At 41.7% G+C, this 24942-nt stretch overlaps 2 protein-coding genes across 5 annotated transcripts; both read right to left on the bottom strand.

Moving 5' to 3' along the window:
* Nucleotides 1-2698: 2698 nt before the first annotated feature.
* On the bottom strand, nucleotides 2699-4076 carry fabp7a (fatty acid binding protein 7, brain, a). The gene is made up of 4 exons (XM_083791233.1): nucleotides 3931-4076; nucleotides 3527-3699; nucleotides 3224-3325; nucleotides 2699-3003 (listed from the first exon to the last, which is right to left on the bottom strand). Exons 1-4 carry the CDS (start codon nucleotides 4001-4003, stop codon nucleotides 2953-2955), a joined length of 399 nt encoding a protein of 132 aa, XP_083647359.1. The 5' UTR covers nucleotides 4004-4076; the 3' UTR covers nucleotides 2699-2952.
* Nucleotides 4077-4472: 396 nt separating this feature from the next.
* Nucleotides 4473-24894, bottom strand: usp40 (ubiquitin specific peptidase 40). Of its 4 annotated transcripts, none has more exons than XM_083792516.1 (32): nucleotides 24171-24894; nucleotides 22593-22660; nucleotides 22394-22507; nucleotides 22004-22168; nucleotides 21461-21607; nucleotides 21203-21346; nucleotides 20584-20712; nucleotides 20328-20438; nucleotides 19241-19348; nucleotides 18910-19110; nucleotides 18520-18655; nucleotides 17710-17791; nucleotides 17375-17546; nucleotides 17049-17133; nucleotides 15524-15594; nucleotides 14479-14879; nucleotides 13476-13638; nucleotides 13263-13323; nucleotides 12467-12523; nucleotides 12214-12302; nucleotides 11871-11957; nucleotides 11727-11763; nucleotides 11116-11180; nucleotides 10930-11004; nucleotides 10171-10291; nucleotides 9984-10066; nucleotides 8820-8938; nucleotides 7545-7610; nucleotides 7208-7418; nucleotides 6260-6355; nucleotides 6060-6154; nucleotides 4473-5972 (listed from the first exon to the last, which is right to left on the bottom strand). In XM_083792516.1, exons 1-32 carry the CDS (start codon nucleotides 24364-24366, stop codon nucleotides 5855-5857), a joined length of 3873 nt encoding a protein of 1290 aa, XP_083648642.1. In that variant the 5' UTR covers nucleotides 24367-24894; the 3' UTR covers nucleotides 4473-5854. The 4 variants fall into 4 exon arrangements, with proteins under 4 accessions (XP_083648642.1, XP_083648641.1, XP_083648640.1 ...); XM_083792515.1 differs by having other exon boundaries at nucleotides 12467-12520; nucleotides 18892-19110; XM_083792514.1 differs by having other exon boundaries at nucleotides 18892-19110.
* Between the last annotated feature and the right edge of the window lie 48 nt (nucleotides 24895-24942).

Raw genomic sequence — 24942 nt, forward strand, 5'->3', positions numbered from 1 at the left:
CAAACATAACAGAACATTAAAGTCCAGAAAGGTGTGTAGGTCAAGAACATAGTGACACCAAACTTTTGGACACCAGCATTCAGACCACACACCCACCATCTCCATTGACAGTGTCTAACACACTGCCAACTCACAGTCACACAGCTGACAGCAGTTCTTAAATAGGGCCCAGGTGGACCCCTTTCTTCTGATGAGAGGTAGCACGAAGCAGGTAGGTCTCCTCCCACACACAGGACCTGAGGCTGAGAGCTGAATCAGTACTATTCCGTACCCAATTACATACATGAATCCCACATGTATGTAACAATAAACTAGTTTCTCAAACATTCTGTACTGTGACCACAGCTCCTCTATTGATTAGCTGAATTAAGTTGAGAAGATACCACTTTACACTCATTGCATCCAGCAATCAATCATATTGATCAATTACTGTAAGCTGAGCCCCTACTTCCGTTTTATTTTTGAGCTACTCTATGAATCAGGAATAACAAATTATTACATAAATTGAATCCAACCATTTCCATTTCAGTATTATTTATTGCAACAAACACCGATTCTGAGCCTGCATGTTCTCAATTAATCAAATTGCATCCTGGTTTGTGATTACACTACTGCACAAAACAAAGTCTATATTCAAATAGTCAATGTATGTGTGTGTGTGTGTGTGTGTGTGTGTGTGTGTGTGTGTGTGTGTGTGTGTGTGTGTGTGTGTGTGTGTGTGTGTGTGTGTGTGTGTGTGTGTGTGTGTGTGTGTGTGTGTGTGTGTGTGTGTGTGTGTGCGTGCGTGCGTGCGTGCATGAGTGTGTGTACCGTATGTGTGTGTGAGAGATATATAGAGAGAGAGAGAGAGAGAGAGAGAGAGAGGCGTAATTGAGTTGAGAGGGATAAAGATTGACATTTCCCTAATGGGGCCAGAGGGAGAGGTTACTACAGGTCAACTTGACCCATTGACACAGATTTCACACTGAGAGTACAAGCCTGTTGCGTTCCTGGGAAGTGTACTATAATGACATAGCCTACTGTAACAATCCATTGACAAGACATACAAAAATGTAACTGCCCTTAACGGGATGACTAACAATACATTGACGAGACATACAAACATGTAACTGGCCTTAACGGGATGACTCTAGTTTTGTTGCGTACTTCAAATATTTAAATACATAACACGGATATGATACATTTACATAATGATGAATTGTGTCGCCTTTCTGTACGCTTCCTGGGTATGCCTTTGCTGCATAGTAAGTGTGGTCTTTTTGGGATACTTTTAGTGGAGAGTACAGACACATTTTGTTTCAAATTAATGCAGTGGACAAAGGCCAAATAAATTCCACTCCAGTTACCATGGTTTTTTTGTGCCACAGTCTATTCAAAGGCAGCCAGCAACTTGGCAGCCAGTGTGTTGAACTGAGAAGAATGGCCACTTGTAGTCATACTGTTCAGTAGGCTAGACACAGCACACATGGATGAACTGGGAGCCGTTCCCTTATTCTCACTACATGGGAAAGAAGGAATGAGGCAGACTGTAGTAAAACTGACCTAAAGAGACAATACTGTTAAGACTAGACACTGGGATTAAGCAGGTGGACGGACCCTATAGTCACTAGAGGGTCTGTCCACCTGCTTAATCCCATGATGTAAAGAATAGGAAAGCTAGTCAGATGACAGATGGTGCTCATGCAGGCGTGTTAACATGTGGCATACATGTAGGCCTAATAGCCGTATTATGTTGATTGTTGAAGTAGCCATATTATCCAATATTATTGGAAGACAATTTAAAGGACAACTTTAGTTTTTTTCAACCAAGTTTTAGGTTGTTATTAGAGAAAGTAAAAGATGAGTGTATTTTATTTTTTCATTTGCTGCTTTCTTTCGTTTTCGGGATTTTTACAGGGGGCGGGGCATTCGAACATGGGGCTAAATATGTATTTCTTTACAAAGTTTGATAGCGATTTTTTTATTTTTTATTTACTATAGTCCTAGACCATCTGGCCACATCTGGCCACAAAAAAAATCATATTTAGCCCCATGTTCGAATGCCCCCGCCCCCCTGTCAAAACAGCTAAAATCCCTAAAACGAAAGAAAGCAGCAAATGAAAAGAAAATACACTCACCTTTTACTTTCTCTAATAACAACCTAAAACATGAACCTTGGTTGAAAAAAAAATAAAGTTGTCCTTTAAGGACATCAAACCCCTAAATGTGGGATACCTATAATAACCAAAGCCCTGCTTTGTGTCCTGTACCCTTGCATTGGGGTTGCATGTCATGCCAGTGGCTCCACTGGAACAGGGTTGGTCCATGCCATCGAATGATGCTGCTACGTAATGACACCACAATTTTAATGAGATTATGCTCCGGCAAATGACATCATCCCTCAACCACCTCCTTTTCCTCCTCCCCCTTTCTCTTCGCTGTCCCCTGCTTTCAGAGGGGTTACTACAGGATATTCCCTTTGATGGGTTCACTCACTGGCTACTGCGGGGCTGGCCCTACCCTGCTTGATCTCCCAGCTGCCACCTGGGGCTGACCCGTCACAAAAGCAACATTGTTCTGCCTATACATAGGTTGACACATTTTGATACAAATGCAGGACTGCATACAAATTTGGAAGAAAAAAACCCCAGTGAACAGGCAGTTCTTTTGAGGAAATAAAAGAAAGAAAGGAAAGACAAATGACATGTAGTCGTTGAAGTTTAGTCAAGTAATTTATTTCTCCCTTTTTCTCAAGTTGATACACAGGCAGAATAACAATGGAAACACATTATAGGCCTTTCAAAAAAAAATAAGTCTTTGACACAGTTTCTGAATGTCTTACAAAAGATTATCCCAAAACATATCTCAAGTTCACAACAATGAATCAAGTAAAAACAACTTGGAAATAGAATGCCTTGTTGGTCATTCGCAGTGCTGGGATGATTTGTTTTGTCACAGATGCTGGTTGAGGAGTTAAGCCTTCTCGTAGGTGCGGACAGCCTGGACTCCCTCAAAGGTCAGGGTCTAAGATGGAAAAAGAACAGTTTGCACAGAGCATTATAACAGGCATTGTATATGTAGGCTATATGTATTGTATATATACATGTATAACATGTATAACATGTATAATAAAATAAAATTGTCTTGGATTATGAATGAGCTAGCCTACAGCATTCTGCAGTCTGTGATAGATTTCTCTAATTTATTATTATATATTTTTTTCTTCATGCAATAGATTTCTCACCATGATCATCTTCCCATCCTTGATTTCTCGGACGAATTTGGTTTCTTTGCCATCCCACTTCTGCACATGCACAAGGTTATCACCCTCCATGGTCAGAGTGGACTGAAAAATACAGATTTTTATTAGTATTAATTTAATTAATTAATAACTGTTAAACTGTTTTTGCACAGAGTGGCAGTCTATAACTTGTCCCACGGTCACGACTCCAACGCACAAAAGACTGCATAGCCTACTATTCAACTGTGCAAGGAGTGGTGTAGCCTGCCTAGGGAAGGCTATGTCCAATACCATTAGTGAACTAACCTTGACATTTCGGTCATCGGCAGTGGTCTCCTCAAACTCCTCTCCCAGTTTGGCAGAGATCTCGGTGTTCTTGAAGGTGCTCTGGGTCTTCACCACCACTTTGTCCCCATCCTGACTGATCGCAATTGTCGGCTTGGTGACATTGCCCACTTGCCTCGTTGCAAAACTAACACCTGCGAAGAGATGGAGTAAAACCGACAGTGATGCCGTTGTATTGTTGGAGATAAATCATAATAACTTTTCTCGAAATCTGAACATTTGTGCCGTTTACCCGTTTCTGTGATAACAAAACCGTAATGGTCGATCACAGATTATTACATTCTTATCATGTCATATCATTATTAACATCAGATAAATAAATAAAATTGAGTTCTCCCAATAAATAGCTTATATAGCTGACTTACCAAGTGACTTCATATATTCATCAAAGTTCTGGCTGTCAATAAGTTTCCATGTGGCGCAGAATGCATCAACCATTTTGATAATAGCGTTGTTTTTTCCGGTTTAAGTTATGTTGATAGACTACTGTGGTCTCAGTAAACTTGGCACATGTCCGTCAGCCAAATTAATACTGTAACAAGGGGCGGAGATTAACTCAACCCTAAACTCTGGTTGGGTGATTAAAACACATCCTGAACTCTGATTGGTCCAGAGAAGTGGTGAGAATGTCTAAATGGGACGCTATAATTTATGCCTTTGTATGAATCATGTCGTCCAAGCAAGGGTGTCTTATTAAATGTAGCGTAGGCTGGTAGGCAATTTGTCATTGTATATTTGCAACAATGGCAGCAATGTGCCATTTTAATTTATGAATGAAACATTCCCTTGGATAAAGTTTGCATTATTACAGGAACATTATTGGCCAGTATTTAATGTGAGAATAAAGAATAGCCTATATTCCCATGTCTTCCATTTATTAAAATAACCTTTACAAGGGCCAGGCAAGTAGATATTACTGCATTTATTTATTCTTGATAAAATACTTTATGCCAACTCAATTTAACACAAAATGACAGATGTTAACCAATAATGCAGCTGTACAAAAGGCAAATAATTGCTAATAATTTCCATAACTTACTTAAAAAAAAAAAAAAACTGTGAGGAAATGGCTGCAAATTCTTGGCACTGGTCCTTGACAGATTGACAGATAAAGGAAAACCATCATTTCTGTAAGCAGCATAGAAAATCTCATATGAACAAAATCACAATTCCAAAACAAAGCCTATTCTAACCATGGTAACTTAGCGCCGGGACATTTCCAGAAGGCATCAGTAGCAACATCATCTAATTTTATCTAGTAAAGTTTAATTCCCTGAAATCCACACAATGTAGTGCATGCAAATGAAACATGGCCGTTTTCACACTCAATAGAATATTGTCAAATAATGTCAGCAAAAATCAGGGATTTCTTTCCCCTTTTTATTCAGTGAACATAATAGTGGCAAGAGAGCAATTTGAGTTATGCTCCAATACAGTATTGTTCTGACAGGACTTATCAGGGAATTATTATTATTCAATTATTCAGTGTAGTAGGTCACTGAATTTTCAGGTCACTGAACTTTCAATTATTCACTTCACAATTATTAAATTATTCACTGAATATTCAATTATTCAGTGACCTACTGTATCTGGACAAATACGAATATTAGTGTTTATACTGTAGCTTCAAATCATCCTTTGGAGATTAAATAATACAGTGACTTGGTGCTTCCGTTTTATGTTTGAACAAACCCAAATTGTGATACTTTAATATGCCTCAAACTGGGTGAGGACTTGTACAATGTGTACATTTATTTAAAAAAAAATCGTTTTTAACTTACTGTGAAGGGAATGGGGGGGGGGGGGGGGGGGGACAGTCTGTGATAGGATGGATAAAATAAAAATCTGTATGAGCAAGAGTGAAAAAGGAGCAGCTCATGCAGAGGTGCAGTGAGAGAGTAGGGAGGATAAAGCAACCACAGTGTAATATAATATTGCATAGACGTAATGAGTCATCAGGTACGCAAACAAGAGCCAGAGATGTATTCCCCTATCCTGCTCAGGGTAACAGGAAGTGATCAGGGGTACAGGGTATTTAAGTTCATAACCTTTGAACAGGAATACAATATGCAAATGAGTCCAGTCTTTTTGGCACAAGACTGAAGCCTAGTGGATTGTCCTGTCTGCCAAGGCGATGCCACTGTTAAGGTGGTTGCACACTAGACACGTTTTTCAGAAAACGGATAGAGAAACGCTAAAAATCTGAAAAACGCTCAGTGTGCAGGGACCTTTATGGTGTGCATTTAGTTGTGGGTAGCAGTGATTATCCATCCACCCGTAGAGGCAGGGCTATCTGAAAACACCAACATTGATTGACAGAGCCACCTCAGGCTTCCTTGGCTTAGTTGGTCCAGCCTTCTTCTCTGATCCCACCACTTGAGCATCACCAGAGCCTGCACCCTGCCCTCTGGAAAAACATTTGGCATCAAGTCAGTATTTGAAGGGATCTTGTACAATTCATATAACACTCAAATCTGTCAAGCAAAGGCCTCACCCTTTCCTGCGTTGCTCTCCCTGCTCCCTCAGCCTCTGCTGACCCTGTTCATCTTCCAAGGTGCAGAAGTCCTGGTTGTTGTCAATCAAAAGATTCTGTCCAAAGAACAAAGTCAATTTGACAATTTGAGGCTGAATCTGAATCTGTCGTTCTCAGGCTTTTTCAATACATTTGAAACGTTCGCAATAATCTTTACTCACCTTTACGCCAATCGTGTCACCATCTTTTATATGGAATGGAGCTCCCAGAAGGGAATCTGTCTTTTTCTTCTTTTTCCGTTTAGACACTTGCTGACTCTGTAAAAAAAAGAGGAAAAAAAACATGTATCAAATTAACATATTACTCAAAGTGAAGAATGTTTAAGGAAGGCATCCATCAGGGTTTTTTGAGTAAGATGATCTACTATATAAATTGTAATGTTCTTCCAAAGGTCTCATTCCCTGAACCGAAATGACTACACGGTATCTGCAGATATCAGCACTATAAAGCCCAGCACACACCGGGTGCGCAGCGACGCGGCAACGCCTGGAAAATAGAACGGTGGCGTATCGGAGCGCCAGGCGAGGCGTGAACGTGCGTCGGACGATAGGTTCATTGAAAATAACGGAGGCGGCTGTTTTGACGCGCAGCGTTCGCAGACGGTGTGTGTAGGGCTTCAGTCGAACCCGCGGCACACTGCCAGACTGGACTACCAGCCAGGGTGCCTGGACCACTGAGCCACGGCCCAGGCCTCATTTACAGTTTTACTGAAGATAAATACACACATAGACGAACGCACACACGGACATTGTTCTGCTCGTGAATAAATTAATTTCCCATTATTTCTGTAGCTCTTTAATCAGCTGCCCCTCCTGCTGCTGTCTTTCATCTGTCTTCTAAAGTCTCCTTCCTTCTCTTTCCTGATCTCTCCCAGCATTAATTTGCTTCTTGAAACATGCAGAAAACTAAATCACAACAAAATTAATACAAGGTGGTGAAAATCTGAAATTTCCAATAAAATGGTATATAAAAGCTGTATTTGAAAAGCAAACAATTTAAGACCACTGAAACTCAAATTACATTTTTTAACCCCTGGAAACCCTGCTCTACAGCCACCTCCAAGCTTTTCTTTACACAGCTCCTGCTCATTACGTTTGTCCTTTCCTCACCCAGCTGGAGACAGGTTCCCAGGTGTGTTTGTCTGGCTGGTGTTTGGCCAACAGCAGGGAGTCAGGGCAGAGGCCATAGTATGCAGCCAGGGCAGTGCGCAAAGAGCGAGGGGAGGAGTCACGGGACGCATCCCAGACCAGCTCCTCTGGAGGATAGTAGCACCTCTCCCTCGGTATACCAATCTGGACACGCAGTAACACGTCCTTAGGGCTGGGAGAACGCCAACAAAGAAAGGTCAAGATGGTAAAGTGAGCTCTAAGGTACTGTTTGGCCATCAGTCCCATGTATTTTCTGACCAGGAAACATTGCTGAGAGCCCTCGTATCCAGTACATTACCCAAGATTCTCCTCTTTCAGTAGCTGCTGCACACAGATGTCTGTACCGCTGGTAAGCTTCAACTTCCTAAAAGACAGGAAACCAGTTCACGATTTTGTTTAATGGTCACAATGTTAATGTGACCATTGTTTAATGTTTAAGTGAAACCTTTGCCCATAGCACCATGTGAACGCCAATCATTTTAATCAGTTTAGGTAAGGACTTGAAAAAACATTGGTATAACCAACATGCATGGTGCTAGATTTCTCTCAGAGAAGCCCTTTGTATGATCACTAACAATTAAGCAAAGTGTGTATGTGCATGTAATTTACTAGACCAGTGCCCGGCTGTAGACTAGAGCACCGAGTCGGTAACGATGGAAGTTGAATGAATGAATGAATAGTTTATTTCGATCTTTCAGAGGGAGACATTACACAAAAACAGTTAACTTTTTCTTTTGTGATCAAAAAGGCATAGGCAGAAGCTTAAAGCTTATAAGTGCCTATCCTTATCTCAACGTGCTCCAACATACTGTTGAAGACATGCATAACAATCAACACAAAAAAAACTAAAAAACTAAAACAAATGACATTTATAGAAGAATAGAAAATTAAACAAACCAAAAGCAAAAACAGAAAATAAAAACAGACAACGAGAAAGACAAAAGAAAAAAAACAAGGAGGAAAAAAAGACAAAAAACAGACAAAGCCAAATGTTATACTAAGTCCAACTCTACATGGCATAAACATAGCTCAGCTCCCTACTCATTCCAGGTTATATCCATGCAATAATTCCTGTTTGAGCCTCTTTTTAAATTGTTTAAGGTTGTTGCTTTGCTTAATTGTCTCAGACAAGCTATTCCACAGCTTAACCCCATGGACAGAAACACACATGCTCTTTAAGGTTGATTCAACACTTATTTGTTTGAAGTTTAGTTTAGTTGGAGATCCATGCCCCACCCAGCTATGCAATACCCATTGTACCCGTATCAGACTAAGAGTACCCATTTTCACCCATCTGTCTTTGTCCCTTTTATGCCCATATATGGAGATTTCTGTATGCATCTCTCCGTGTCCCTTTATTCCTATATACTGTATGGAGTTCTGTGTCAGGCATGCCCAAATATGAAGTGTGTTGCATAATGCCTAAATGCCTAAATGTGACATCATGGAATCTACAGGTGAGGGGAGAGCCTTTTGTGGTGGTTCTGGACAACAGTGTATCTGACCGACTCGACACCGGGCACTGCCTGTGCTGATATTAGTCTACTATTAAATAAATAGCCAGAGTGTGTACCTGAGTGCGAGTTGCTTTCCCCTGAGGATACGTGCCAGCTTCCGCCCCTCCAACTGCCACACACGCAGGAATGCAGGGGTGGGTACACACACAGACTGTAGGGCTGGCAGGGTCAACACCTGATGTACATATACAGACATACAGTACATTTATCAAGTAAGAGACATCATTTGAAGGCAAACACCAAATAGATATGCTTGCAAACTTAACGTAGGAGCCCTGATTTAAGGTATTCGAGGAATACTGTAGGCAGAACATGAAGTGTGACAATGGCTACGTTTACATGAAGGGTGATCATTCCGAATAAATACTTCAGAATAAAATACATCCGATGTAATGTTTTTTGCCGTGAGTTTACATGGGAAATGGTCATTCCGAATGAGTGTTTATATGGAGAAGTGATAGAAGACATGATACATGTTAATTCACGTGAAACTACGCCATCTGTTGGACACATAAAATATAGGCAGTTCATTCATTGTGACTTTCAGACGAAAGACGACACTTTGAAATCCCATCATTTCATTCCGCCGTAGTTTTGAGGCTGCTGCTTGGATAGGGACGGACATATTATGTTTACTGTCTTTTTTCCCCCACTTGCTGCGGCTCCCCTTCTCCGCTGGGAAGGTGATCATCTCGTTTTTATTTGTACTTTATTATCTACAGCACGGCCAGGGCACGCAACACACTGATTATTATTGTATCGGGTCGCTCGTTATTTTTGAGAGAAAGAGAGAGAGAGTGTGAGAGAGAGACCGTTGAACACACACACACACACACAAAATGCACGAAATAACGCGCTCTATGTGCAAACTCCTCGGCGCGCCTTGGATATGAGGCTTATGAGCACCTTGGAGTTGGAGCGCAATGGAAATGAGCATGCTCAGAAAGACCAGAATGAATTTACATCCGAAGCAGTGTATACATGAGTCCAATTTTCTTTCAATCGCATTGAACATTGGAGTAATCCGGCCAGTGACATCGGAATGGTTTTTAGATCGCATCGAGCGTTTTCATTCGGATGTAAGTTTTTGTAGGTGTTTACATAACGTTTAATAGGATTGAACTTCTATTCGGAATGAAAAGGGGATTTAACTGCTCATGTAAACGTAGCCAATGTTTATAGAAGATCTAATTATACTGCATCCACGTGCACACACACACCTGAGACTTCAGATCGTCCAGTGTGTCCTCATGTGTGATCTCCACATGTCCCACACTTCTCAGCTCTGAAATGTCACCACCAACTATACACGCAAAAAGATGAACAGGAGATGCTTATCGATTTCAAATTGATTGCAAATACCCCAATAACGTTTGTGTAAAGGCCAACAAATAGAGTGTGTTTCACCTGACATGACCGCCAGCCTCTGGCCCTCAGAAGAGCCATTGTGGTTCAACTCGGTTTCCATAGTGACAGTAGAGTTGTTGCTATGATCCACATAGAGCCAGACTGAGAGCTTAAGAAAACCCTAGCAAGAGTACATAGAGAGACCGATCAGTCACAGACATGCCATGGGGAAGCCGTTGGCAACAAGAGCAGTTTAGAGGTGTGCAGAGGTGTTACGTAGGAAACATGATGCATGGAAGTGAAATTATTTGAGAAGCATGATGCATGGAAGTGAAATTATTTGAGAAGCATGATGCATGGAAGTGAAATTATTTGAGAGAAGCTTCATGCAATCAGTCTCATCCTTGATGAATAGTTCAGAAGGTATGTACAACAATGTGTTTCGATCTATAATTAAAACCAGCATATTGTCACCGCTGGGCGCAAACCTCCTATTCACTGGTCAAAAACCTAACTCCACTTGAGCTGGATTTGGGTAGTCATATGACACATGCATGTATCTGCCAATGTATAAAGTAAAATGTGTTGTTTATATTTTGGAAGTAGTTGGTTTGTGCTTGACAGTAGAGATACAGTATGCAGCCTTTGTTTACTCAAATAAAAAGGTACCAAAAGGACAATTCTGTAATGATAATACAGTCTATTGAGTGAGTCATTGTGGACAGAATGACATACACAGGCAGACACCATAATTATAATAATGTCACATTCAATTTGCAGCTAAACCAACAGTTACAAGAGAAAAGGCAATTCAAGCACCTTCGGAGGCAATTTCCCCTCTACGACTATCAGAGTCTCCCCGGTGATAATCTTCAACTCTGATAAAGAAGCATCCTGAGGGTAAAATAATATAGTTAGGTCTTAAATAAATAATTATTGATCCAAGATAGAAGAAGAATCCTAAAGTAGCATGGGAGTTAAACAACTCAACACCTGGCTACTTACTTCATCCATCAATGGCTCTCCAACCTCCTCGCACCAATCCAGCCTCCTCAAATGCCAACCGTTGCCTAACAATACACATTACAAACATGTGCATTGTTAATAGGTTTACTAACTATTTAAACCCTAATTAGCTGACCAACCGGGGTCTCCCAGGGCTCTATATTAACCCATTTTGGACTGAGGCCGATTCTAAAAAGTCCTCTAAATCCTGACCTAAGCTTTCTGAAAAACGTAATATTTATATAGCAGCATCAAAGTTTTAAAATGTTTGAATATTGTACAGAACCACAAGAGGGTTTCCCGTCCAGAAGGGTTAGAACACCAAAAGGGGTTCCCACCCAGAATGGGTTAAGCCCAAACCACACCGGTAGGGTGTGGTTTTAAGGTCAACCACACCAATGCAACCCAATGAGTTGCATTGGTGTGGTTGACCTTTAAACGGTTTTGTCCCAAGGAGTCCCTACCCAGTGTGGTTTGGGTCTGCTCCTTTTTCCCCTCAACACCAAATCTCTTTTTTTTCATTGAATGTCCATCCCAGAACATTTTACTGTGGTTAAATCTGTGGTTAAGTCTAAATAAGTTTCATTCGCACAATACAGTTTAGTTTTTACCTTCAAGTCCTACAGTATCCAGCATTGCCTTGAGACACTGCAAAATAACGACAAAAGTACGAATCAGGAGGGGAAAGTGATGCTAAACTGACAGTGACAATGATTGTAACAGCTGCTCACAAAAGATATGAACATCGTTTTCACCTCTTTGATGGTGCAAGTCTGTTCAACAATGATGTTCATCTCCATGCCAGCAGAGGGGGCTGTGCCCACAGAGAAGTGCAAGAAAAGCTGAAACACAAGCAGAAACCCTCCAGCCATTAACAAAACACATGGGCAGCAGTTTTCCTATAAACCTTCTTTCACTTAGATGTCTTCCTTGACTGCTCTACTAAAAGTTTATTAATCCCATAAACCAATGTGATACCAAAGTCAGTACAGGGTTTAATTATTACTGTTTGAAGCCACAGTGTGCACTCACATCTGGACAGGCACACAAAGAGGGTCTACGCAAGATTATGTTTGCAATTAGGAGAGGTTGACAAACCTGCGATGGCTTGGGTGCAGTTCCAAGACAAAGAACTAGAGTTGTCATGAGTCGGATTCCTGCCTCCCGTACACTCAACTCCTCACATACTGTCATTAACACAGATACAAAAATAAGAGGTTCACAGGTTAAATAATTAGATAATTTAACCATGTATATAATGTATAAATGGTTTCATGTTTTTTTGTATTGCCCTGTGTATATGAATGTTTTAATATTTAAATAATAAAATGTAAGTAAAATACCCTCCTACCTGGAGGAAGCAGCTTCCCAGTGCGGTCCACTTGTTTTAGACAGCACTCCACACCTACTTCACCAGAGAGAGACAGGACAACAATATAGCATAGATATACACTGAAGTCTCTTGAACAAAATCTACCGCTCAAGCAAGAGGCAATCCCCACTTGGTCAGGGGAGATAAAGCCACAGTACTAGAGAGAACAAGAACAACGATCTGGTACCACCCACTTTCAAAACAAATATGGGTAAATTCTCCTTCTATGGCACTGCCACCCAAGTGTGGATGCTCTGGACCCCCTCCCTCAAAAAATGCAAATCACTTTTATTTTATTTTATTATATATGTTTTAGAGACATGTCATGTGATCTACCTGCACAGCCTTTGTGATCTACTGGTAGATCGCAATCTACTTTTTGGGCACCCAAATGTATCCATGGAAGAGTAGTGAAACCAGGCCACCTCCAACCACTGCAGATGTACTAGTTACACTTACAGTATATTGCATTAACATACTCTACCATACAGATTGGTTAAAATATCATTGTATTCATTAACCCATTTAGACTGGGAACCCCTATACGTAACTATACTTTTCAATCCGGGTAACCATTTTTGTTGTTGATATGAACAGTATTCTATATAGCATTTTTTTGTGATTTTTGAATAAATATTTTAAGTTTTTCCAGAAAAAATTGTTCAGGATTTTAAAGGTGTTTTTATAATCGGCTTCAGGTCTAAATGGGTTAACATAACTTTTTAACTTTTTAATTCAACGTTCGGAGAGGCGGAACACATGCTTAGTATCTTACCTGTGAGCTGTTCCTGAAGCTGGAGCTCCTCTATGGCTCTCTGCTTCACTTCACGCAGCAGCTGGACAGTAAAACACAGACACGAATGCATGAATGAGCACACGTGCACACACAAAATGCATGTCTCAGAGGGAACCAATGCCAAAACGCAGACAGGAAGGAGAGGGAGCAAGAAAGAGAGAACCACTGATTGTATTAGACTAGAGAACTCACCATGTGTCCTGAGGCTGGAACCTTAGCTGTCCTCCTGTCTTCCTCCTTCTCTCCTCCTCCTCCTCCTCCTCCTCCTCCTCCATGTGGTCGGAACTCCACCAGCAGCCAACGGCAGTCCGATGGCGTCGTCACGGTAACCATATCTCCACTCCGATTGAAGAAGCTGAGGACAGAGTGCAAAACACCAACACAAAACAACAATAAAAAGGTGCTGTATAAGTGACAAAATAGTTTTATAATCTGATAGTAATGACAGAGCGTTTGTTCAGTAAATAACAGGGATCTCCAGCCCTTTAGTAAAGAGGAAAAGTACATTTACAGGTGAGTCGCAAATTTAAACCAAGCAGGAGAGAGAACCACCCAAAGACCATTTTATCAGCTAGTGGTCCACTTCCCCAATTCAAAAATTTCACTTCCAATCTCCTATATATATATTGGTATCGCGCTCTGAAAATTACATTTTGTGTTCACTAAAGAGCTGGAAAGATGTGGGGAGCAATAAGCACAAACAATAAACACCCATTTTAAGTTAACAAATATTATAATTTATACTTTTACTGTGTAATAACACATCGCCAAAAGTTTTAAACTTGTGTTTTATACACCTGAAAAGCTAAAACACTATGATACAACCCATCTGTGTATTCCAAGTTGTAAATGTGCATTTTGTATCTATCCCATACAAATAAATAATGTAAACTACTACTGTCTTTTTCTGACAGTTTTCCATTATGTTTTTGAGACCACAGCACCTATAGTCAACCCAGAACAAAGGCCAAAGAAGGATGCAACAGCTTACCCTAGACTTTAGTGTTTTGTTAAGCTTTCAGGCACCATAACATTGTCACCTACAGGTATAATATCACAGGTGTATATAATAATATTGTAATGATACAATCCAGCTGAATGGTCACACACATACTGTAACTGCACACACACACACACACACACACACACACACACACACACACACACACACACATGCTATCAAACGACTACACACTTGCTATCAAGCGACTGTGGCTCCAGCACCAGCAGGGCGTCTCCGTCTTTCAGTGCCAGCTCCTTGAGGGTGCGCTGCATGTCCTCGGGAAGGAAAACCCTCCAGCCGCTCGCCCCTCCCCCCTGTCCTCCTCCATTCACTCCCCTGTGCTCCTGGCACAGCAGGCTCTCCTGGGGCTCCCCGAGGGCCTCCTGCACCTCCCTCAGCGTTGCAGCCCCGGCGAATCCCCTCGCCTCCGTTTTAAGTCCAGGCCCACCATCGTCGCCTTCAAGTCCCTCTCCCTCGGCCCCCACACCGTTCTCTACAGCAGCTTCCTCTCCATCTTCCCCCAGGGAGGGGCGGACCACGGTCAGCAGCACTGGCTCCCAGTTGGCTCCAGTTAGGACAGTCGCACCACACACCTGTGACAATAACGCACTTGTTTTAAAAGAAATCTTATGCATAAAAAGAAAACGCAAACAACTCAGATTCTGCCACCATATACTGGTGGTTGAGCTCACATTTCACTGTTATTGGTGACCCTTTTAGTTTTGTAGTATCAAGAATGATAAAACATGAATACAGCCAATTCACTTCCCCCAAATTGCATACAGTACCAGGATTTATATATCTATATATTGGCAGAATATGCCTTTTCTGTTCATGTATGTGCTAAAAGTGTTGATTTTGAGAACCGTTCACACTATACTATGAGACTGAATGAAATCACTATTTCAAAGTTTCCAAGATTTGGATTTACGGCATATCATGCTAACCCAAGGTTCTACAAAAAGTACCTCACTTTACTGTCATCCATGTTGGATGTACACCATACAGTATGTTATATCATTTGATTGATTGATTGATTGGTTGAATACTTTATTAAGCGTAATTATACAATAATGCTAAATAGGATAACACAGGAAGTCCTAAGGGCCCGTTTCCATTGTGGTCCTGTATATTCAATTCATAGACATTTAAAGACATACAAGACATCATCAACACCATTAGCCATAAAAGTACATGTACAGAAAACAATTGGGGAGGGTGGGTGGCATCTACTCACTTCTCTGCCATTCCACACAAACAGGTCAGAGTTAGTGAAAATACCCGCACTGTACAGGGAGACACTGTCATCTGGAGGGAGACACAAGCAGAATATAGTACTCAAAGTATTCAATGTATAAACACATTTGACTATTATACTGAGCGAGTCTTGTGTTGGTTGTTATTTGTTTGTTTGTTTGTCATGTTTATTTCGAATATGCCAATAAACAGAACAATTCCTTGCAATTCACAATGAAAAATAATTTAAATAACAAAGTTAACAGAAAAAATAGCAAGAAGAAATAAAAGGAAAATACAATAAATAAATCTAAGCATATCCGAAAAGGAGTGAGAAGAAGTAAAAACGTATAAACTCCCACCCCTCTTTAACTGAAATTACTTTTCAGTTACACATACATCTGTATTATACGTAATCCAAAGATTGTCTATTTTAATATATAGACAATTTAATACCCATATAACAAAACATTCTACATAAATATAATATAATATATAATAAACATAAATATAATATATTTTGAGTACTCATGAAATCAATTTTCTTCCTCCCTGTATCTTGAAAATATCATGTTTTTGTACATTGCTTTAAATTGATTGATGCTTGGACATTGCTTTTGTTCCTTTCTCAAGCTGTTCCAAAGTGTTACACCAGAAATGGAAATGCAGAAACTTTTCAATGTAGTATTACGATTTAAAGTTTTAAAGTTGTGTTCTCCCCTCAGATTATAACCTCCCTCCCGATCATGAAACAGATTTTGAATATTTGCTGGTAATTTATGGTTCTTGGCTTTGTACATTGTTATTGCTGTCTGGTACGCTACAATGTCTGTGAATTTGAGCAATTTTGATTGTATAAAAAGTGGATTTGTGTGTTCCAGATAACCAAGCTTGTGAATAGTCCTTATTGCTCTCTTTTGCAAAATGACAAGTGAATGAATTGATGTTTTGTAGTTGTTACCCCATACCTCAGCACAGTAATGGAAATATGGCAAAACTAAGGAACAGTAGAGGGTGTGAAGTGACTTAAGATCTAGAACCTGTTTTGCTTTATTTATGACTGCTATACTTCTAGCTACTTTATATTTTACGTTTGTGATGTGTGTTTTCCAGCTAAGCCCATCGTCAATTGTCACACCTAGAAATTTGTTTTCATGCACCCGTTCAATAGCAACCCCATCTATTTGGATATGTACCTGAGTGTTAGTTCTGCATTTACCAAATAGCATGTACTTTGTCTTGCTCACATTTAAAGATAGTTTATTCTGATCAAACCATAATTTTAATTTCCGTAATTCCCCATTGATGTCACCCTGTAATTTGGCCAAATTATCCCCGGAGCAGAAAACATTTGTGTCGTCTGCAAAAAGTACCAATGATAGCAGCTGTGATACTTTGCAAATATCATTGATATATAAAATAAAGAGTTTGGGCCCCAATACTGACCCCTGGGGGACGCCACAAGCAATGTCCAAGCAATTTGACCTATGCAAACCCAACTTCACAAACTGTTGCCGTCTTATCACCTGTTAGAGTATTATAGAGATGTAGACCAGCCGGCAGACTCTTGGCCACAGTCAGAGCCATGTCCCCTTCCCAGAGTTCCTGATTCTGAACAAGCAAAATCGGACACAAATATACATACACACACACAAAACAAGAATACAGGTGCAATAAGTCAACACTACGTAGTACATTTTACAATCCGTTTATTATGTTGAGCTTCACACACTTGAATGGCTGAATAGCCATTCAATGATAATGAATGCCACCATTCACCAATGGTGAATGGCACCATTTGGGTACTCGGAAAAGAGCTATATCGAGTATTTTATTATTATTAAGAAATTACCTGATATATAGACAACCGCAGGTCTCCAACTGTCTTTCTGCGGTCAAAGCCAAGAGTGGTGACCCCAGCTTGCTCTATGTTGATTGGTTGAAGGGCTCCGTTCTCCAGCTTATAAGAGGGTGCTAGATGTAAACGCAGCTCTATGCTATTATTGGTAGATTCAAACTCCTCACTAAAAGAAAGATATGTACAGTATGAGTACAGTAGGAAGAGCACACACACAACTCAAAGTTAGACAAAGCTAATTCCACTGGTGCACTCAGTGGACCATGCTCTGGATATTGTATCAGCTAAATGTCTAAAAGATAATTTAATATAATCATATGCTTCTGTACCGCCCCTGCTGCAATTTGCCAGTTTCCTCCTTCGCCATCTGCACAAGGTGAGGGGGAACATTATACAAGGGATTCTTCAAGGCTGCAAAGAGATGAGCACACGAGACCCCTCAGAATGTCTTCTCTTTTCTCCATGTACGTATGCATGTACTATGTACTCAGTGTACTGTATGTAACATGTACTGTATGTACAATTATACATACATGTATACTGTCCCCTTGAAATAAATAAAAAATCATCTCACACTAAGTGCATGACATTATGAGACAGAACCACCTTGGCAATGAAAGTCAATGAGTCATAGCTTAAAAAAAAGAAATGTATAGAATAGAAGAAAATGTATTATTTGGAGAATCAATTAGTCGTGACTTATGAAGCACTTTTAATGTTATTGAGTAAGTATGTATGAAGATTGCTATTGGCTAAATGAGGTGTATAACGTTGTCACCACACTAGGACATGCACACAAGCAGCAAGCCTCTATAGAGCGGCTTCGCTACCGAACAGTTAAACCACATTGTGATTTGTGCTTCTTTGTTCACAAACTGCACACATAAGTAAGTTAATATAGCATTGTTAGACATTATGTCTTGTTTTGTTAAATTCAGGTCTTCCTTTTTACTCTTTCTAGTCTGTGCAACAATTGACCACATTCACAAACAAGCAGCCATTTTGCTCTCACGTCATACTCTGGGGTACCGAGGACACAAGAGCAAAATAACCATTGAACATGATGTACAACTATGCCACACATTGTGTACAACTATGCCACACATCACGCAAGTCATGCTACACAATGTATCTATTACCTTGACTGGGCCTGTGTAGCTGCGTTTTCCTGTAGAACAGCATGTAGGCACTCTCTTTGCCCTGGAACTGCTTCATTATGTCAGACTCCCTGATGGAGGTCACTGCAGAGTCATTCAGATCAAACCAGTGACTGCCCTGCAGGGTGAGGGACAGATGGAGGGAGTAGATGAAGAGGCATATGTAGATTAATAATTTACTCTCACATCACTCATTAGGTTAACCACAAAGAACTACAATGTAAATGTATTTTTCTTCAGTGTGCAACATGTACTGGATCCAATTCCATCAACGTTCTGGATTGATGTGAATATTGAATGGAAACATGCCAAAGAAAACGTCGTTCATAAAATAAATAAATGGAAAATAAATACCCCATCACCGCAGCATACCTCTGGTTCAGGCTCTGCTTCCTGGTCTGGTGATGACTGGTTGCAGGTAGTTGATGGTTCCTGAGCTGAGGGTGGATCAAGGCCAGTGGTCTGCTCTACAGGGCTGGGAGACTCCATCATGGGGCTTGTTGGGTTGGCCTTAAGAGCCACTCTGGTCCCATTAGACACCAAGATAAACATATCATTGTGGGACTGAAGGAACTACAGCATGAGACATGATGGCAAAGGGCAGAAAGAACAGGGTTTAGTAGAACGCATGAGACATTAGGGCCATGAGAAACTAGGAGATATTGGATATGGTACCTCACAATGACTGTGAATCTAAACATACCTTGCCTATGGGGCCATAGTGTTTTCTGAACTTCTTGCTCCAGGAGGAGCCTGTCTTCTCCATCAGTTTCTGGCCCAGCTGGTCTAACAGCACACTCTTGGAGGGTTCCTAGTGGAGGGGTAATGAGTAACAGATCATCAATCAGTCCTTGGTGCTGATGGCTGATGGATTTATGACACTGACTGAACATGTAGAAGCATGTACCAGACTACCAGCTAAATTGAATGGGATGCACACACAGATTAAACACACCAACAGACCGATATGCGGAAACAACGGTCGAACATGCGCTGCTCCCGTGCTTGCGGTTAGGGTTAGAGATGCTAACTAGAAAAAGTGCCCTTCTGGGCACAGGTCTCCACCAGGATAGGAATGTAGGACATTGCAGCTTGCCTTCATCTGGTGGTTGGATAAAAGGTCAACAAAAGTAAATAATAATAGAAAATGTGTTTTACATATGTCGGCCTCCTGGTGGCAAAGGTTTTTCCTTGGCCTCTAGGGAGTTGGCATACAAAGTTATCCACAGATCCGTGCAGTTAGAGGTAAAAACACTTTTCGGCCAGTTATAGCGCCACCTTGAGGCTGAGTTGAAATTGTTCATGTGGCATTTCGTCCTCGGCCTAGTGGGAATGTGGGTGCACAATTTCACGGAAATCACGCGATGTGTTCATGATTTGCATGATTTTTTTAAACTGAGCACTCCTGTGAACTTTGGAAGCCAATCTTAACCAATCAGGATGGAGTCTGAGAAATCTGAAAGACCGGTTTCGTTGAATGGCTCTAGAGAGACTGTGTACCAATTTGCGTGATGTTTGGACAAAATCTGTAGGTGTACTGTGCAAAAACTTGTTTTGCACAAAGCGGCCTCCTGGTGGTGCTATAACAGGCCGTGTGTGCAAAAGTTGGCATCGACCGGGTTAACGGTGGCAGAGATTAGCTGCTCACGGACACACACACACACGGACGGACGGACGGACGGACACACGGACGGACGGACGGAGTGCAAAACATACTCTCCCCCCATGCCTTCGGCCTGGTGGAGACAATTACAGGTAAAGTGTGAGCCTAACGTTGGATGATGTTATACCTGGGCTATGACTGCTGTGAGCACAGAGAGAGGGTCATCTTTCGCTACATGTGTCTCACATACAGGAACCTCCTTGACATTCTTCTGATTTTTAGTTTTGGACTCCTCCTCCTGTGCACAAAATATAAGAATGTTGTTTTATAAACAAGCCAGAAGAGTTTAACTGATATTTTTCCTATCTCTCCTTTTAAACATGTTATGCCTACATATTCCCCATCTATTTATTTTCCCAATGTTCACCCCCTTTTCATCTCACCGGTGGCTCCCAGTGGCCAAGCTGGTCAATATCTCTGATGTACACATGGTAATGGCCACCATAGCAACCACCTTTATGGATTATCACAGAGAACAGCTCATAGGAGTAATAAGAGTCCTCTCCATCGGTCTGTGGGGGAGAGTGACACAGAATATAGTTACAGAATATCTTATGGTCACAAGGCCTTCCATTATGAATCAAAGGATTGGACAGGAAACCATGAAAGTGGAGAACAGAATGAAGGACATTTGATTAATGGGAGTTTGGGACACTATTGTTATGAGAATTTACATCCCAAGGAGACCAATGGGACAACATGTTTAATAATGTCTGGATTTACCAACTGCTATGTCTGAAGCAATCAATTGTGGATAATGCATGAGAAGCAAACCCTTATGATGTGCCTAAATAGCTGGGATGCAACAAAGAGCAACAGTCAATAAATGAATAATGGCAACAGTGTTTCAATCCGTCTATTACCTGGTGCTGCCTCAGTTGGTTTGGTCTGGTCTTATTTGAACAGAATGTTTTCCATACTGAATAAGATATTTCCTGACCAAATACAGAGAGATGCTTTTGCATCAGTGCATGTGTCGAATTGACTTTAAAAGTCAGTTACCTGTTCACAAAATGGCCGTAGGTCGATAGTGAGTGGGAAAATGTAGCGTCCCGTCTCCTTGTAGCGCTCACACTTGGCAAAGTCAAAGCTGAACCTCAGCAGAGACATGGTCATGAATGGAGGCAGCTTCCTCAGCTTGGCAGACTGAAGGATAATGAAGTGAAAGTATAACGTATTAAACTCCTCAGTGTTAATTTAACTCCAAAGAGTGTACAAAATGGAACCAGATAGTGTCACGTAGCTTTGACCTTCACCAACCTTGGCAGCTCTGACTAGCCTGTTGCACTGGGCACAGCGATACAGGTTGTTGCCCTCAAACAATTCTTCCTCTACAAACATATTCCAAAGTGCTTCCTCCAGGCTGGACACACCACAGACACAAACCGTCAGGTCCAGGAAGTCCTCCTACAAGAAGACGAATCAGTAGAACAGACTTCACACAAACATGCCATAATATACAGCATGTCATTTGCAGATATTCCTGTCAATAATTGTAATCTTTACTAAGTACCAGATAACTTCTGGTGTCTGTAAAAATTAAGACACTAGAAATCATAATTATACATTTACTTCCAAGTACTTTCCTGTGACTGTATAGTATAAAAATCAATGAGACTCTAAAACTCTTTGAAAGAACCAGTACGTCTTTACAGTGGCTCACTGGCTCTGCACTGGACGGCACTTTTATTGTGTGTCGTTTCCACTGCCAGGTGGCTAAATGAGTGTATTCTCTGAGAGAGAGGAGATAGAAACAAAAATGTCCTTAAAAAAGCAACATGCATATTCCACACACAAACACACCTGTCTCTGGCTGACATTGCCACACTCCTTGCAGACAATGCTGTTGACAGTGGTCCCATGGTACAAGTTGCGGATGAATGTGCTACCGCTGGTACCCACTAGGGAGTTCTCTAGAGCACTAAACAGAATCCTGTTCAACTCCTGTACATCATGCTGATTAGTCTCCTGCGGAAGTAAAACAAATTTACCCATGTTCAATTAATGGATTTAACTCCATTGTGGTTTATATTAAGAGTGACTGTCCACTCACACTCACTTCCTTACCCTATATATATATGTCTCACACACACACACACACACACACACACACACACACACACACACACACACACACACACACAGACACACAGACACACACAGACACACACACACACACACAAACACACACACCTCACTGTTGTTCCAGCCAAAGCTATCAGTGAGGTCAGCGGTTGAGGCACACTGCTGGTCCACCAGCAGCAGGTGAGCAAACAGTCTCTGGAGCTCTAACGGAATCACCCTCAGCTGAGAACGAGGGCAGAGGGCCTTGATTACAATCGATCAATAGCTCATACATTACTTCAGTCTTCCTGTATTCCACAACACTTACGTTAGCCTCTGGTTTGTTTCTGTCTTCCAAGCATCCCAGTTCCTCTGGACCCAACTTGAACAGCTCCTCTGAACAGAAAAAAAGGCTCATTTTCACAGCTTATGTGCCAGTCCACAATAATGACTGACATGAATGTCTGTCTCCCTCTCACAGCTATCTGTAAGTGTTAATCTATCAATTCGTAACTCTGAGAGCTCAACAATGTAACCAAATGGATCATTTTGGAGTGGACGATGGTTCCAGTTGTACACTGTCAGAGTTGATGCTACAATCCGTAACTTTTAGGTTCCTCGCATTCGAGAGTCGAGACCAAATTTCTATTACTCAGCTAAGAGGCAATTCCTGCTTGACCAGGAGAAATATTGTAGGAGATTCAGGCTGTCACTGAGTAGGTGACCTAGCCTCTCCAACACCAGGGTAACCGGAATGCTCGCCTTAAAACATGCTTGCCCTAATTTTTCCCGCCGACCTCACGCCGAGCACTCGAGTGGGGCAGTTCTTGACTTCTTGTATTTGTTTTACTGACAATAATTAGTTATGTAGCCACGGCCGGGAGGCGAACCCGGGTTCCCCATGCAACATACATCACCAGTCGACTAAAGAGCCATGGCCCAATGGGCGAGTAGAAATGCAGCACTGTATAGCCTACAGTCGTCCCACCCACCTGGAAGCGCGTCCACGCACGCCAGCCAGGAGCTAGGCTCGACTGAGTGGGGGGGGACCTCAGGGAGACTGACGACTGTCGACTACCAGGTTTAAGGTCTGTGCCGCCTGGGAACGTATGCAGAGGTTACCCATACACAACGCTGCCAGCCTGCCACCAATGTAGCCACGGCCAGGAGGCGAACCCAGGTTCCCCATTCCCCAGGCACGCACGTTACCAGTCGACTAAAGAGCCATGACTATATTTTCATATGGGAATTCTGGAATGCGGACATAAACATGCTCACTAAGATCGAATCTGCGGCGTTTGACGGCCTTTTTTTGTTTGCGTTATTCTGAATTCGGGAACTTTAAGTACCTATACATTCCGCTGCGAATATCTCCTGTGGCGCGGAAGCCGTTAAGTATTTTTAATCTTTGTTTGACCGATTTGGTCGCTTTATTTCTTCTTGTTTGTTTACCGTTTATTGTACCGCCTCCCGGTGTGCGGTTGGCTTGTGCCGGCTACGTCACTGCCTCTGATCTGCTCTGTCATAGCTATAGCGCCACTAGCTAGCCAGATAGGCGGTACAATGAGGTGTCAATAAACAAGGAAGGAAGAGAAGAATCAAAGCGACCAAATCGGTCAAACAAAGTTAAATACTTAACGGCTTCCGCGCCACAGGAGATATTCGCAGCGGCATGTATGGGTACTTATACTTCACATATTCAGAAACCCTCACACGAAAAAATGTCGTCAAAGAGCGCAGACAGGCCATAAACACGTTGTTTATGTTTTATGTATGGCTGCGTACCAGGTGGCAGGATACTGCTGGAACAGGACCCAATGGTCTGTGTCGTCAAAAAGTCAGAAACTTCAGTACCATTGGGTTCTGCTTGGAGGGCTAACAGTTCATGTGATGTGATGTCACTCACCTCTGAACTCTGGAGTGAACAGCAGGGTTTGGAGCAGAGAGTTGAGGTAGCACGTCCCACCCTGGTTCTTGATGCCACTGAGTTGACTTTGCCCCCTGGGTGGGGGTGGCTCTTCTCCGCCCTTCGCAACTCTACCTGCCGAAGGACTTGGAGAAAAACCTTCCTCCTCCTCTTCCTCGAAAAGATTCCCAAACATACCTGCCTTTTGCGCGTCTTATTATACCGTTTTCCCCAAAATGTTCCAAGTCCGACCTCAAGTTATACAGCAGTAGAATAATAGTACCTCGCATAAAGATCACCTCTTCTTACCCTCTTGCTATCTCATCTTGGTCTTGCCGAGTTCTCGGTTGACAGTGGCTGGACTGACTCTGAAGTAAGAGGACTTCACTGGGCTAAACATATCTATTAATATGAATGTATCTTTAAATCGTATTGGTAATGGTGAGCTAGCACGCTAGCAAAGCGGTTGAATCACAGTGCAAAAATCAGTGTGCTCAGCGAGAACAAGCCCGAGCCTCGGGTTGACAATGCTTTTCGACAAATTAGTGGTGTCTTCTTACAGACTAAAGCGTTACAAACGCCTTGTAGTCAATCAACCGCACGCTATTAGACTAGACAGAGGCGAAGCAAAGCTTGTTCTGCCTCCTTTTGCCTTAAATAAGATAACATATGGAACGTAAATAAAAATACCATTGCTGAACAGTAAGCAGCCATGTCTCCAGGCAGACGGTAGCGCGGTGGATTGTGGTAGTTGTAGTCTCTACCTCTGTAG

The sequence above is a fragment of the Protomyctophum parallelum genome (assembly GCF_964188405.1).
Source record: "Protomyctophum parallelum genome assembly, chromosome: 20".
Lineage (NCBI taxonomy): Eukaryota > Metazoa > Chordata > Actinopteri > Myctophiformes > Myctophidae > Protomyctophum > Protomyctophum parallelum.

Coding starts and splice junctions, on each gene's coding strand:
- fabp7a (XM_083791233.1), bottom strand. CDS start 4,003: ATGGTTGATGCATTCTGCGCCACATGGAAACTTATTGACAGCCAGAAC. Junction 3,700..3,930: donor TGAATATATGAAGTCACTTG/GTAAGTCAGCTA, acceptor ATCTCTTCGCAG/GTGTTAGTTTTGCAACGAGG. Junction 3,326..3,526: donor CCGATGACCGAAATGTCAAG/GTTAGTTCACTA, acceptor TGTATTTTTCAG/TCCACTCTGACCATGGAGGG.
- usp40 (XM_083792514.1), bottom strand. CDS start 24,366: ATGTTTGGGAATCTTTTCGAGGAAGAGGAGGAGGAAGGTTTTTCTCCA. Junction 13,639..14,478: donor CCACAGTCGCTTGATAGCAA/GTGTGTAGTCGT, acceptor CTCTGTCCTCAG/CTTCTTCAATCGGAGTGGAG. Junction 7,611..8,819: donor GGAAAGCAACTCGCACTCAG/GTACACACTCTG, acceptor CCTGTCTTTTAG/GAAGTTGAAGCTTACCAGCG.